At 42.8% G+C, this 13,850-nt stretch overlaps 1 protein-coding gene across 2 annotated transcripts; it reads right to left on the bottom strand.

Moving 5' to 3' along the window:
* Positions 1–639: 639 nt before the first annotated feature.
* On the bottom strand, positions 640–13,535 carry GCNT1 (glucosaminyl (N-acetyl) transferase 1). 2 transcript variants are annotated; one of them, XM_075020229.1, is made up of 3 exons: positions 13,371–13,535; positions 3,439–3,566; positions 640–3,028 (listed from the first exon to the last, which is right to left on the bottom strand). In XM_075020229.1, the coding sequence occupies exon 3, from the start codon at positions 2,888–2,890 to the stop codon at positions 1,610–1,612; it is 1,281 nt and encodes a 426-aa protein (XP_074876330.1). In that variant the 5' UTR covers positions 2,891–3,028; positions 3,439–3,566; positions 13,371–13,535; the 3' UTR covers positions 640–1,609. The 2 variants fall into 2 exon arrangements, with proteins under 2 accessions (XP_074876330.1, XP_074876332.1); XM_075020231.1 differs by lacking the exon at positions 13,371–13,535 and having other exon boundaries at positions 640–3,300; positions 3,439–7,593.
* Between the last annotated feature and the right edge of the window lie 315 nt (positions 13,536–13,850).

Here is a 13,850-nt window from a genome sequence, read left to right as displayed (position 1 = left end):
TTGCTTGCCTCCCTAGCAGCTTGCATGATCAACAGTAAGCAGCTCATTATGTTAATGTCTAAGTTTTGGGGCACACCTTAGAAGAAAATTCATGACAAACTACCGTTCTAAGAAACTGATGGTTTTGGCTGGGATAGGGTTCATTTCCTTCATAGTGGCTAGTACGAGGCTACGTTTGTGCTGCTATCACAGCAACAGTTCAAGAAACAAAAAATTTAGTCTATTTTGCCATTTGCTAGTGCCTGTAATAAATTCCACTGTCATCTCAGGAGTAAGATGAGACACCTGGCAGTAGCTGTGCATACCAAACCTGAATTGATATGGAAAGGAATCATTTCATCCCTCACAGTGCCCTGTTCTCTCATCACCATGCTTCTGTGCCACATTGCAGCAGCTAAACTAAGCAGGGACCTAACCAGGAACAAAACTCATCCAGATTTCCTCCTTTCCCTTCCACCAAAAGAAGCAAATAAATAAAAATCAGCTGCACCAGGTAAACCGGAACAAGCATAGACACATGAACGAATGAACATATGGAGGAAAGGTAGGATTCATCTCAGCTGCAGCTTCAGTTGTGTATGGCAACCATAGGTCTTCATCATTAGGATTTTTTGGTGATGCTTTTAGAAGGACTTTAATTGTAGGAAGCAGTGATACCATTTAGAAAAATAACTTTATTTTTGCATACTCAATGTTAAAGAATCTGGAATGCAAGTTGAGCTTGACAGAAAACAGCAGTTCCATCAGTGACATTTAGACACTACTGCAGTTCTTTTAAGTTTTTGAGAAACTTGAGTCATTTTGGATCCAAAAAGCAAGACTCCTGATACAGTAAGAAGTGTAAAATTACAAGTCTAACTCTCATCAGGCACAAAACTGAAGTTTCCCTGAGAAGATGCAATTACAAACTAGTTTCTAAACTTTATATCACATTATCAGGGGGGTCTAAGAGTACAAAAGCAAGATTTGGCTACAAAAAATTAAACACAAGTCCTTAATACTCCAAGTTAAAGATGAAATTTTCAGGAGGATTAAGAATTACATATTACAGAACTACAGCAGTCAGGTTTAAATTAAATGATGACAGCTGGCTTTGGTATACTCCCTTTTGTATAGTTTTCAGTTCAATTCCAATGCTATTTTCCTGAGATCTTTCAGTACTCAGTATGAAGTCTGTGCAGTCCAGCTGCTTTTTTTCTTTTCCCTGCTAGCTAGCATTACATTCATGTGAAAAAACTGAGGAGTAACCATGAACAACATGCATTTTCCAACCCTTAAAACAAATAGTTTAGCCAAAGGAAGTCCATTAACTACACCTTTTAGATAATAAATATTCCAAATAGTTGGCCTTCCAAAAATCACCGTCTTTGATTTTGTACCCAAAGTTCCAAGCCTCACTGTGCAATACAAGGCATCCCCATCTTCACTTAGATATGTCTTCTCTCCCCCTTGTCCATGGACAAGGCAGGGAGGGCATCGTCACCACCATACCAACATGGTGGCAACCATTATATCCATCATCAGTATCACCACCATGAGTGTTACATGTTGAAAGTACACAGCTGTATACTATTTGTACCTGTGTTTTGTAACAGGACCATCCAGTATTTCAGTTCTTTTGCAGATACAAAGCTTTGTGTCGCAAATACTCTTCCAAACATTTCACTGCAAAAGGGTCAACATCAGTGTCAAACTTATTAGCAAAGAAGTGGTGGTTTCGTAGCATCCAGCTCAGGTCTCCTACCCCAAAAACACAGACAGAGCGAACGTGAATTCCACTGCACGGTGGGTAGGGTGCACCTTTGGACACGTCACCTTCAAAGTACTGCCACTTGACAAACCTCGCCAGTGCATTCATGTCAGAAACATCATACTTGTCACTAGAAGAAACTGCACCTGGGACTTCAGGTATTCTCTGAATTGTTGCCCACAGGTACTCATCTGGGCTGTAAGTGTCTTTTGCCCACTCAATGAACTTAAGTATTTTACTGCTTTCTAGTACGTATTCTGCAAATCTTCTGCTAACTACAAAATAAGCACTACCAGAAAAAATCGGAGTACTGAGAGGTGGTAGTTGTTTGTCTATGCCTGTGTTCTTTATTTTACCATCAATAATCTCATGGTGTTTTTTCCACCTTACTTCTTTATAAACAGGCATTTTTTCTGTTTCCAAGCTGTTTTCACCTTTAAGAGCTTTTAATTTCTCTACTATTTCCTGGTTGGTCTTTATAGGAAAGTCCAGGCCACAGAGGTTTATTAGGTATTTCCAGTTTGAACTTCTTCTGTAGAGATCTTTCATGCAGTTAATGTCTGCCTGCACCCTGCTCCATGAAGCATATACAACACTCTCTAACTGGCTGGAAATAAAGACATTATCAAAACATGAGACTATTCCCTTCACAGCAGCAAAAAAAGATTCTGGAGACTTTTTGTCAACATGAATACAGTAAAAATTCTGAGGGGCATAGATTGATCTTAGAAGTCTATCAAGCATCTCAATTTTGTGATAAACCACTATTGAGTAAGCAATTGGAAATTCTGCTTCTTCATTGCTGAGAGGTTCCATGATGTATTTCCTAGTCTTGGTGAAGGAGGCACAGTCTGCTGTCATGTTAATATAATCATCTGTTGTTAGTCTGGGGCGTTTCTTAAATGACACTGACAATGTCTCAAGCTTTACCTTTTGAATTTCTTCTATATCCCCCTCTATAATCTTAGTACAGTTAACATTCCCAATAGGATCTTCTTTTGTCAGCTCTAGATGTCTCCGATTTAAGAAGTCTTGTTTCTGGTTAACTTTCAAAACCGAAATGATTAATAAAACAAGAGTGAGACCCAAGAAAAGCCTGAAGCGCAAGTTGTGGCAAAACCGTAATTTCCTCTTCAGCATTTCAAATACCAGGCAGCTTTGCAGGGCTAAAAAAATTGCCCTCCACTCTGCTCACATCAGCTTCAACAACTTCAGAAAAAAACAGTTTGTGTTTCTCAGGAATTTGGTGAGTTTGTCAAGGAGATGGAAGGAAAAATCCTAAAATAAAATTAAATATGATTGTCATTCAAAGAATAAAAGGTTTCTTTAAAAAATTACCGGTTAATAATTATATCGCTGTTTAGTGACAGTAAAAAGGTGAAGAGTTCAGCCAAAAATATTCCATTGAAAATTAGAAATTAATGAATAAATTAGTTTATTTTTCTAGGAAAATATTGGGAGAAGCAGATAGTTTTCATGAGACACTCTTTCTGTAGTACTAAGACTACAAACTGAAGTTCGGTAAGAAAATGGAGCTGATTCAGCTGCATCTGGAAAAATTAAAGCCAGTAAGTCAGATACATTACTGAGAAGCAATTATTTGATGTTAATTCACGCTTCAGAGTTTGACAAGAATGTTTTAAACTCACTTCAGCACTGACATAGATTTCATTACAATTATAACTTACCACTCACTTCCTGGATGCTAGTCATACATTATCTTCTCACTGGGAAAGCAGTCCTTTCAAGATTTTTACATGAGATACAGTCTCTTCAACATCCTGCAGATGAGCTTAGAAATACCATCAGGAAAGAGCTGATGAGAAGGGGAGAAAGAAAGTAGTATAGCATAACTCCTCAAGTTTCAGTTGTGAGAACAGCTGTGGCTGAATTGCTGAAGTGCCTTTTTAAGGTAAAAGGCAACACTCATAGCCAATCTCCAAAGCTGATTTGTGTTAAGTCACTGCAAATGAACAAATCTAAGAGCATAGCAGTGCTGTGTTACCATCATTTAAACACACTTGTTTTTACGACTCAGCAATTGCCTTTATGTGGAAATATGCTGCAAGGCTGAGTTGCAACAAGATTTATAATATGTCAATCTTATTTGCATCTTTATTTCACAGGTACTACATCATGTTTGTTTGTTAGTCCTGTTTCCCCTTAAGCACTTTTTTTCTGTTTCAGTACCCTGTGAAGGGATCACTGCAGAGTTATGCAGCTGCTACAGCTGTAGCTGTTGAGAAAACTGAAGTCTACAACTCCATTACAGAACTGGGTGTCTTTTTTTGTAAGTCCTACCTCATGCAGGTAAACTGATCGAAACCAGGATATCCTTAAACAACTTACATTGCTACTCAAAACCCATTTGTACTCACAAATGCATTGTCTAATAATTCAGTGCAGGTTTGAATTTCAAACCAACCACTAATTGCAAAAGCCAATACAGTTTGTAGACAATGTCTTCCAAAATGTTAATCTATAAGTTAAAAGGTTAATTAAATATTTAAGTATTTGAAAGACACACAGCTCCTTTCATTTTTATTACTTTCAGGAAAAAATTAGTGCCTCTGAATAACTTTCTGAACAGCTCTAAGAATAACTGCTACTCAAAAAAATTGGTGAGAAAATTTAAGAAAAGGAAGTGTGTGTTGTGTCCACTTCTGGGTTTTGCTCTAAGCTGTTCAGCACAAGATTTTTCTTTTTCTCCCCTCTTTTTCTTTAAGCTACCCCAGTATCATTTTAGCCTTCAATTCTCAAACTGTGGCTTTTAACATGCTAGTTGCAAATCTCAGGACAGGTACATGCAAAAAACTGAGGCCTGGCATCACAGTTTTTTGGTAGTAATGCTGCCATCAGGATGTGGCACATTGGGACCACCACTATGCCCACAGCACTGCAAACTGACTGGGGGAATTCATCCACATGTAGTAGGTGGGGGGAAGGTGAGGATCACTGCACAAATGTCTAGCACAGCTATAAGGATAAGCAGTATTTTAGAGAAGTACTATAACCAAATATTTTGTAATTCAAGCCACCAGTAGGCAGAGACCACAAACTGTTTGTGACTAACAGCATTATATAAACATCTTATTTACTATAAAGTGTACTTTGTCTCAGAGTTACACCTGTAATTATTTTATCCTGCATTTCTAATTGATCTTAGAGAGGTGGGCATTTGCTCCAAGTTTGGTTTAGGTGTATAGTGAAGTCAAACTGGAAGAACTAAAATTTTAACCCTTAAGGTAAGTAGCCAGGTGAACTAGTGTGCAATTACAGCTGAAAGCATAGAGAGGTATCTTTTAAGTATCAGGTCTCACACTTTGAATTTGAATTTTAAAAGGGCACTTAGTTTGCAAGGTGGTTTCAAACACAATGATGTAATTTAGAGCAAGTTTTAATGTTCTTTATAACATACCACAGGCTTGCTTACCTCATGTCCACTAGTTTTGACTAGTAGATCTGATCCAATAAAAATAATATCCATCACATATGAAATTAACAAAGGAAGGATACTAGCTATGTGATAATAATCACTATCGAGTATGTATTTCCATAGGATGAAGCTTGTGATACTAGTTACTCTTAAATTACTGTTTTCTGCCTAGTAACTTAGAAATTAAGACTTTTCTAGAACTTAAAATGTACTTCAAACGCACATTTGTGAAGCTTCACTTGACAGAAGCTTGAATCCTTCTTTCTTTAGGATAAGAGTTAGCACTACTATTTTACCCTATTCTCACTTTTTATAGGAGCACTAGCATGGTGGAGTAACACATACTTCAAGAGGATTGCCACCTCCTCCCTGTTCTTTATAACGCAGAGAGACAGAGCCTTAATTGAAAGCTACCATTGCAGTCTTCACTTTCTACAATTTCCAAAGAATAAAGGTTGCTAAGAAGTCTGTCCTGCTCCTGTTTTAGAATAAAACTTAACTGAAAGCAGGATAAAGAATCTCTTTCAGAAAGGCCTTGTATACCCAGCTAGGTGCAATTCCTTTATTGCTTTGAGCTCAGAATAATCAGACCTTGCATTTCCATTATACCAAAATGAGATATCTGCAAACACTTACACGTTAACATGGCTGTTATCTTTAGGTGGAGGCTTTTCCCCACTGGCACGCTGCTGCTTCCTCTGAACAGTCTTAACAATAAGTCACTATTTGTTTATGCTTGCAATTCCTTTTCTAAAAAGTCCTAAAACTTGCATCACATCCCACCCTTTGCAAAAACTGACCTTTACAGGTTAAGGAAAGATTTGGTACCTTTCATCTAATAATATACCTGGGTTTTGTTTTATAAAGTTTTATGAGCCTAAAATACTCATTAACATAGCTTCAGACTGTATTCATTAAAGCTTTTAACATCTTTTTCTCAAGCTCTGTGTAGCTTTAGTGTGCACACTAGAGAATGCAGTGTCAGAGGCAGCACTTTACACGGTGGGAGAGCAGGAGGGAGGTTTGCACAGCCCCAGACAAAAGACTTCAGGCAGCAGCCTTGGTCTTGCTCTCAACTGAAGTTCAGTTGCAGAAGTTACATACTTGACCCACTTCCTTCTTTTACTGCCTGCTCAAGTCAGTGCTGGTATTTCTGATGCAGTAGGGAAACTTAGAGCAGTTGCTTGTATTTTGAGGAGTTAGTACAAAAGTTGAGTTAGCTGCCCGCTTCCCTCTTTCCTGCCAAAATTATTCTTCACTGCTGTATACAAACTGTACAGTATGACTAAACAGAAAACCAAAATAATTTCAACTTGGTTTCTACTAGAGACTAATGTTCTCCATTTAAATAGACCTTATGGAAAGAAGGATTACTATACCTAGTTTAAATCTCCATTTCTGGCACCTCTTCTGTGTCACAGCGTGAATCACTCGGATCATCTGCCTCTTAGTTGATTCACCTGTGAAACAAGTACTCCTGTACTCCAGTATTACCTGGCAGTTTGGGAGATGTCATGGTAAAATTCACATTCTGATTTAACTTTTGTATTACTGTAAAGGTGCTACTGTAAAATAGCTGATTTTGTTAACAATGTCTTTACCTGGTTACTATATAAACTTGTGTTAACCCTACATGCTAAATGATTAATCTGATGCATGGTACTGACTGAAACAAGTCAGCAATAAACTACATGGGTACTTAAGCTGAAGGAGAACAACCTTCATCAAAGAAAGGCTGTGGCCATGGACAGGAGGGAACAGCACCCTCCAAGCCCAGCTTAGCATGTGATTTTAGATAAGTTTGGCTTCACCCATCCTTAAAAACAAATAGAAAACCTAAGTCTTCAGAGAAAAAAACCAAACAAAACGCTTTTACAAGATTACACCATAGCTCAGAGGGAGAGCAAAGTTCACACGGAGGTTTTATACAGGCAGGCTAGACTGGAGCTGCAGCACATAATGGCAGTGCTATTAGCTATAAGGACCGTTATATCTACACCGCAGGGCTGGTCCTAAGAGGACGTTGGTGAGGGTGCAGAGCCGGCAGAGCGCTGCTACACCAGCCCTGACAAAGGGTGCCGTGCCTCAGCCCCGCAGCGCGGAAACCAGCCTTTGGCCGCCGGCACAGCACACCTCTTCAGCTGCAGTTTCACGGTGCGACTGGTCCGCTGTCACAAGGTGCTGCTGGTGGGAGAAGCAGCCCCGCTCCCATCTCCAATGGCCGCGCGTTGGGGTACGACAGCAGACCCAACCAGCCAGCCTTCGGGCAGCTCTCTGCGGTCTGCTCTCACGGCTGCTGGCACGGCCCCGAGGGCGTTAACAGGCCTTGACAGCTCCAACCAGCCCACCCCGCGCCCCGCCGTGGCCCCACTTCAGCCTCCCGGCGCTGCCAGCCCCTGCCTCAGTGATGCCATAGCAGGGCCTGTCTCCAGCCCCGGCAGCCTGGCCATGGGCCCTTGACAAGCTGGGCCCAAGTCCCAGCCCAGCCTCGGCCTGTCCCTGTCCCCGTCCCCAGGGAGGTGCCTGATGCCAGGGCTGCCCTCGTGCCCCCCGGCTGCCCCGCTCCTGGCTGGGACGGTGGGGCGGGCCTGGCTGCCAGGGCCTGCCCTGGCAGACCCACCACGGGGAGCCACCAGCCCTACGGCTCCTTGGAAATCTCTGCTCACCGCGCCGCAGTCCAGCAAACCCGGGCTCCGGGTTTCAGGCTTTTGTTTGGACTGATAACGGCCGAGAGTGAGAGAGACGTCTTTTCCTAGACAAGGCTAAAAGCAATGGCAGCCTCTGATCAGTGTTACACTCGGCTGGCACCACTTTCTGGGGCTATTCATTTTGCCCGAGTTACAGCATCGGGATTGGGAAAACAGGATTCCCAGTTCTCAGGTGATGCAGGGCCTCCCTTGTACCAGCTTGCGTAGAAAGCATTGCCCTCCTCTGTCCTGTCTGAAGTAGTTTAGAGAGAAAATTTTTTGTATTTAAGCACTTACCATACATTTCTATGCTAAGTGTATTTTTTGCTTGGAAAAAGCAGTTAGGGCTTGCTCTTAAATGGCACACAGACCCATCTCACAATAAGATGAAAAAATCATTGGGGGCTGGTGGCACAGAACAAAAAAAATCAGGTGTCTTTTGATTTTGGCACTTCAGTCTTTTCTCCTATCAATGGAAAAACTGCTGAGGCAGGGTGTTAAACACGAATTCAGCATCCAGCATGAAGCACTGTAGCCTCCAAAATACACCGTGGGCCAGTATCAGCACCAGAGTTCCAGAAGGGGGAAGGTAAAGGGTAAGAAAGTACTTTGGGGTACTCCCGCAGCCTGTAAATCTTGTGAAAGACTGACAGAAAGGCAGGAAAGAGCTTAGCATTAGGTAGCATCACAGAGGCTGTCAGGATGTCAAAATCAGTCATAATGAGCAGGGAAGATGTGATAGGTCTCGCGGGCTTAGCTGCAATGTTCTGGTGCCACAACTCTCTCAGCCTTGTGGGCTGCTGAACTAACATGCACCCAGCTCCTTCCCTTAATTTTTCTTCCTATTCTGCTGCTTCTAACAAATACCAGAAGAAGTAGACAGTGATATTTGCTCTTTCGTAGTTGCTTTGGTGACTTTCGGCATACAGCTACTGTGGAGAGGACGCAGTGACATGAACATTACGCAGGCCTCTATTATATGTCCACAGACACATTAGCTTTTAATCAAAGCTTTCTAACGGGTATTTGAAAACTTCCTGGCAGCTGCATTAATATCCTATATCCATTCATGACAACCTGAGATTTTTGTTTTTATAGAACTGTATTGAAGAAAAGCCAAGTGGAAAATGTAGGGGTGAGTACAGCCACCACTGAAGCAGTAGTTGGGGTGGGCCAGGAGACAAGTAATCATTCTGATGGCTGAAGAGTGAACGTCAGAACTGACTTATTTTTCCCTTTTCTTGCCTCAGAGGTAGGGAAGATATAAGGATACTTCAGCTACCCCTGAGAATAGTAAGTGAGCAGGTATTGACCAGATCCTCGCTATTCTCCCTCCCCATTCACAAATTCCACTTGAGATAAAAAAACTTTTTCTCAACACTTGAGAAGGCAGCCATCCACTGAGGGTGGATTCACTGGAAAGTCCTTGAGTTTTACCAGGGCATATCCACCATGCTTCAAAGCATACATGTCCTGCAAGCAGTTATTACAATTAACCTGCTTCCATTCAGGTTCAGTTATGCAGAACATTTGTTCTGAAGAGGAAGTGATTTTTAAAGCTGTAAGCAGCTTGCATAAACACAAGCATGCATAAGCACCAAGACAGACTGCACAGACACAGGGTTATCTGCAGAGATCTGCCAGACACAGAGCGGGAGTTACATTTACTCAGCATTTCCATGATATCAAGCAGCACGATCTTGAAAGTAGATAGGCCTGTAACTGAATGAAAGTAGTCACGTTTGTTCCATTAGATAGCCTTCAGTCTCAGTGAAAGTAAGAACTGGTCATAAGCTGAGTATTTGGGTTACTGTTAGACTTTACGGGACTAAGACTTTATTAAGACCTTAATTTTTGAAGTCATTCAGAAGCAGCAGCAGGGTTCCACGTGGGTGCAGTTGTGTGCTCATTGACAACACTCTGCAAGAGCAGGGCTTTTCCTTCAGAGCTGCTTAAAAAAACCAATAATAATAAAAAAAGACACTTTCTTTTTATATAAAAAAATAACACATTTCTAGTCTCTTGTTAGCTTAGAAGGCAGCTTTAAACAAAATTCCACGAACAACTAGTACTACTACATCTACCACTATATGGAGATTTAAATAGAGTAGCTAAAAACAGATAGCTGTTTTTCAGGGGGAAAAAAAAAAGAAAATAAATTCAAACCCCTGGGTAATTTGGAGATCTTATGTTCAAATGTCAGGAATCTGACACACTAAAATCTTTCTCTTTCAAAAAGCATGTAAAACCCACACAAGCATACATAGACTCAGTGTGCAAAATGGCATTGAAAAAATGAAAATTTTGGTAGCCGTTCTAGTACTCTCTTGTACTACTGTATCAAGTAAATCTTCCTCAGAAGAAAGCCTGATTCCCATTTGCATTCATGTTCATTCTTAGAGGTTCTGCAGAGCTATAAGAGTAAGAAATTTCAGCTAAGGAAAGTAAAGCCGTTATGGCAGTCAGGGACCAGTTCCTACCTTGAGAACTCTGTGACTTTTAGTACTGACAAAAAGATATGCTTTACCTCAAGGTAACTAACACCGAAAGTACACTCAAAATTCCAAAATAAAAAAACCACAAAATCTTTAGAGTAATGTCCAATTTAACACCCAGTACAACTGCCTGGTGTTCATCAAAGTAATTTGCACACATTAGCTACTTCAAAGTAAAATGAGTATCTATTTTTTTCACATTATTCTAAAGTAGGAACTATAATTTTGCCAGAAACAGAGCAGTTGTTGCACTCCTCACGTCCACCTACAGAGTTTTGCTAATTGCTACCTTGTGATAATGCTGTATTTCAGAATGGGACTCAATGGCAGACTCTGTTACAGGAATGGTAGTATCTCTTAAACCACAACTAAATCTTATAGGGGAAGGAAAGGGCTGTCAAATTTCTGAGTATTTGAATCCCTCTTCAAGCACAACACTTAAAATATTATTCTGAGGAGACTTTCTTTAGCCCTATGTAGAAGTTAATGTTTTAAAGCCATGCCTGGTTACAGTTCATCAGTAAGCTAAACGACAAATAGTACCTGCAGCAATAATCTCCTCTGAAAAGAAAAGATGTCTCTAGTAGTTACAGGACTAACAAGGATCAACATTATGCTTAGGTGCACAGGCTTAACTCTATTGTGCAAATCATTAAGATAATATTTCCTATTTTTAATCTACAGCTTAAGAGATACTATATGGTATTTTGGGGGGTTTTCTCCACTGTTCAGGTCAGATGTGTTTAATGTGACCTGCAAGACAACTGCACATAAAAATACAGTTCAAAAATACAACTTTTTACCATCTGAGCAGATACTGCCTGGAAAAGTAGGTTCTGTTGCAAAATACACAAAAAGACAGGCACACCCCTCCACACCCCCATATTATAGTTTATAGTGCTGTACATATCATCTGCAATGGGTAACTTTCAGTGTCATCACAGAAACTTTTTACTGGGTGAGAACTGCCACCTCTTACTCCCTTCCTTACAGGACTTTTCAGTAGGAAAACAGCCTAATCCTTCCACCCCTCAAAAAGATAAACAAAAGAAGGCTTTAAAATCTATTCCAGAGCAATATGTGTGATTATGACAGGAGAATCCACACCTGGGCAAATTTTGGTAACACAGTAACCAAACACACGGGTTTTGTTATGATTTACAATGTTCTTGTCTGGTGGGTGCAAACAGCTTTCTGAGAGAACCTATCACAGTTTTCTCAGATGTGATAAGGTTTCTGTTTGTTTTATTAAGCTGCTTTACTAGCACCACCATCATTCTGCGTATAATAATGCTTCACAGTGCAAGAAGTGGCTTCCCTGGAGCTATGAATTAAACCTAATAGCACAAGTTGTACTAGTTGGGCATGCTACATTCCTGTGGAATTACCTTTTTTCACCATTCCTACAACAGAATTCTAGGTTGATAAAGTTAGGTGTTTCCAAATTTCAGGAGCTTATGAACCAAAGTAAGTGGAGAACTTTTGGATTATGTTGGAATCCAAAGGAAAACCAGAAGGAGATTATCAGAAAAACAAACCTAAATCTTTTCATAAGACTAGCAGTGGGTTTTCCACTGTGGCAACAAATTTGGAGAGCAGGATTTTGCTCAGTAAATCACCATATTCTCAGCACAGCAGAATGTAAATCCTCAGCTTCTATGTTCTCCAGTGCATTTCTCTTAAGTTAGAAAAAAACAGAGAACAGACTTAGCAAAGGTATTCATCAGGTTCTTTAAGCAACTTTTGGCTCTTCTGGCCTCAGGAAAGAAGTATTACCCCAGACAATTCAGATTAATAAGAAACAGATGATGCTAATAACTGATGCTTACTGTAGGCAGAGTAGAGAATCACTGAGGAAAGAAAATAAAAGCAGTATTTTCTTTTATATACACTTACTTTCAAAAGCAATGTACCATTGTAACTGAGCTCCAACTTGAGCTACAAATACTGCATTATTTTTCACAAGAATTTTCAAGCTGAAGTCGATAGACTGAAATGCTAGATTTGTCCCCCCTTCTCTTACTACAATTTCTGACTCTGTCATTCTTGCCAGCTCTGAGGTCGCCCACTTCATATTCCATTAAAAAAGAAATTTAAAATTGCAGACTCCAAAACGGCAGTTCCCTCCTGCTGCCACTCCTCCTCCTCTTTCCCACAAAGAAATCTACTTTTCTGAGCAACACTGAAAGGAGGCAAAGTGCCAGACCATAACTGAGTCTCCTGTCAGGTTTCTGAGCCCCCCCACCCAACTTGGGTCACAGAAAACTATTTACAACCTTCTAAACAGCTTTGCTGTTCTGAAAGAAAAGGAGGTTTCTTCACGGTTTTCCCAGTTCTAGCAAGTTTAACAGTGGGGGAAAAGAAAAGCAAGCCACACCCCAGGATTGCAACACCTCAGGAGCATCAAATGTTCCCCGAAACCTGCGTTCGCTAACAGATTTCACACCAACCCAGCACCGAGGCCAACAGCATGCCCTGGGCTCCCCTGCATGGGCTGCCGCGGGAAAAGGCAGAGGGAGGAAGGGAAAGACAGACAGACGTAAAGGAAAAAAAAAAAGACGGAGCAAGGGGGGAAGACAAAGAAAGGAACGAAAAACGGGAGAGGGGGAGAGGAGAGGAGGGGAGGGGAGAGGGAAAAGAAAAAAGGGGAAAAGAGGGGAAAGAAAAGAAAGGGGGGGGAAGAAAAGAAAGGGAAGGAAAGGAAAGAAAGAGAGAAGGGGGAAGAGGGGAGATAAACGAGAAAGAGAAAACAAAGAGGGGAGAAGGAAAAAGGAAAGAGGGGAAGGCGAGAAAGAGGGGAAGAAAGTAAAGCGGAGCAGAAAGAAGGGAAGGAGGAGAGAAGCACGGCAGCTGCGCCTGCCCTGCCCTCCCGTGCGGCACCTGCCCGGCGATCCCGCGGCTCCTGGAGGAGCGCCGCTCCGCAGGGCACGGGGGTGGCCCCCGGGGAGAGCGATGCCCACCGCCCGGCCCGAGCCGCCGCCCGCTCCGCCCGCAGCACCCACCTGCGGGGCCGGGGCCGGGGCCGGGGCCGGGGCCGCTCCCGCCCGGCGCGGCGCGGCTGGATGCGTGGCGGCGCGGCGAGGAGGCGCCCCGGGGCAGGCAGGGCGCCCCGGCAGCGCGGAGCTGCACGTCCCCTGCCTGCGCGGCCCGGCGCCGGGCTCCCGGCTCCCGGCCCCCGACCCGCCCCGCACCTCCCCCGGCACCACCCACCCACCGGCCCGGCCCGGCCCGGCCCGTCGCTCCGCTGCGCCCGGCGCCGCTGGCCGCGTCCCGCCCCCGCCTCTCCTCACCGGCGCCCGCCCCCTCCCACGCTCCGGCGGGGCCGAGCTGTCGCCGGCCCCTTGTGCAACTGCTCTTCCTCAGCCTTTTTCTTCTTTCCCGAGGGCTTCCCCTGGCAGTGCCGGTAACGTTGAAACCCACGTAGGACGCAGCGGGGGGGGGCAGCTCCTCGGCGGCTCATGGCAGCAGGGGGCTTTCTCACG

This window comes from Buteo buteo, chromosome Z (genome assembly GCF_964188355.1).
Source record: "Buteo buteo chromosome Z, bButBut1.hap1.1, whole genome shotgun sequence".
NCBI classification, from domain to species: Eukaryota; Metazoa; Chordata; class Aves; order Accipitriformes; family Accipitridae; genus Buteo; species Buteo buteo.
This window is presented reverse-complemented; position numbering and strand designations above follow the sequence as displayed.

What these genes read in the sequence shown, in the direction of transcription:
- GCNT1 (XM_075020229.1), bottom strand. Translation starts at nt 2,890, where the DNA reads ATGCTGAAGAGGAAATTACGGTTTTGCCACAACTTGCGCTTCAGGCTT.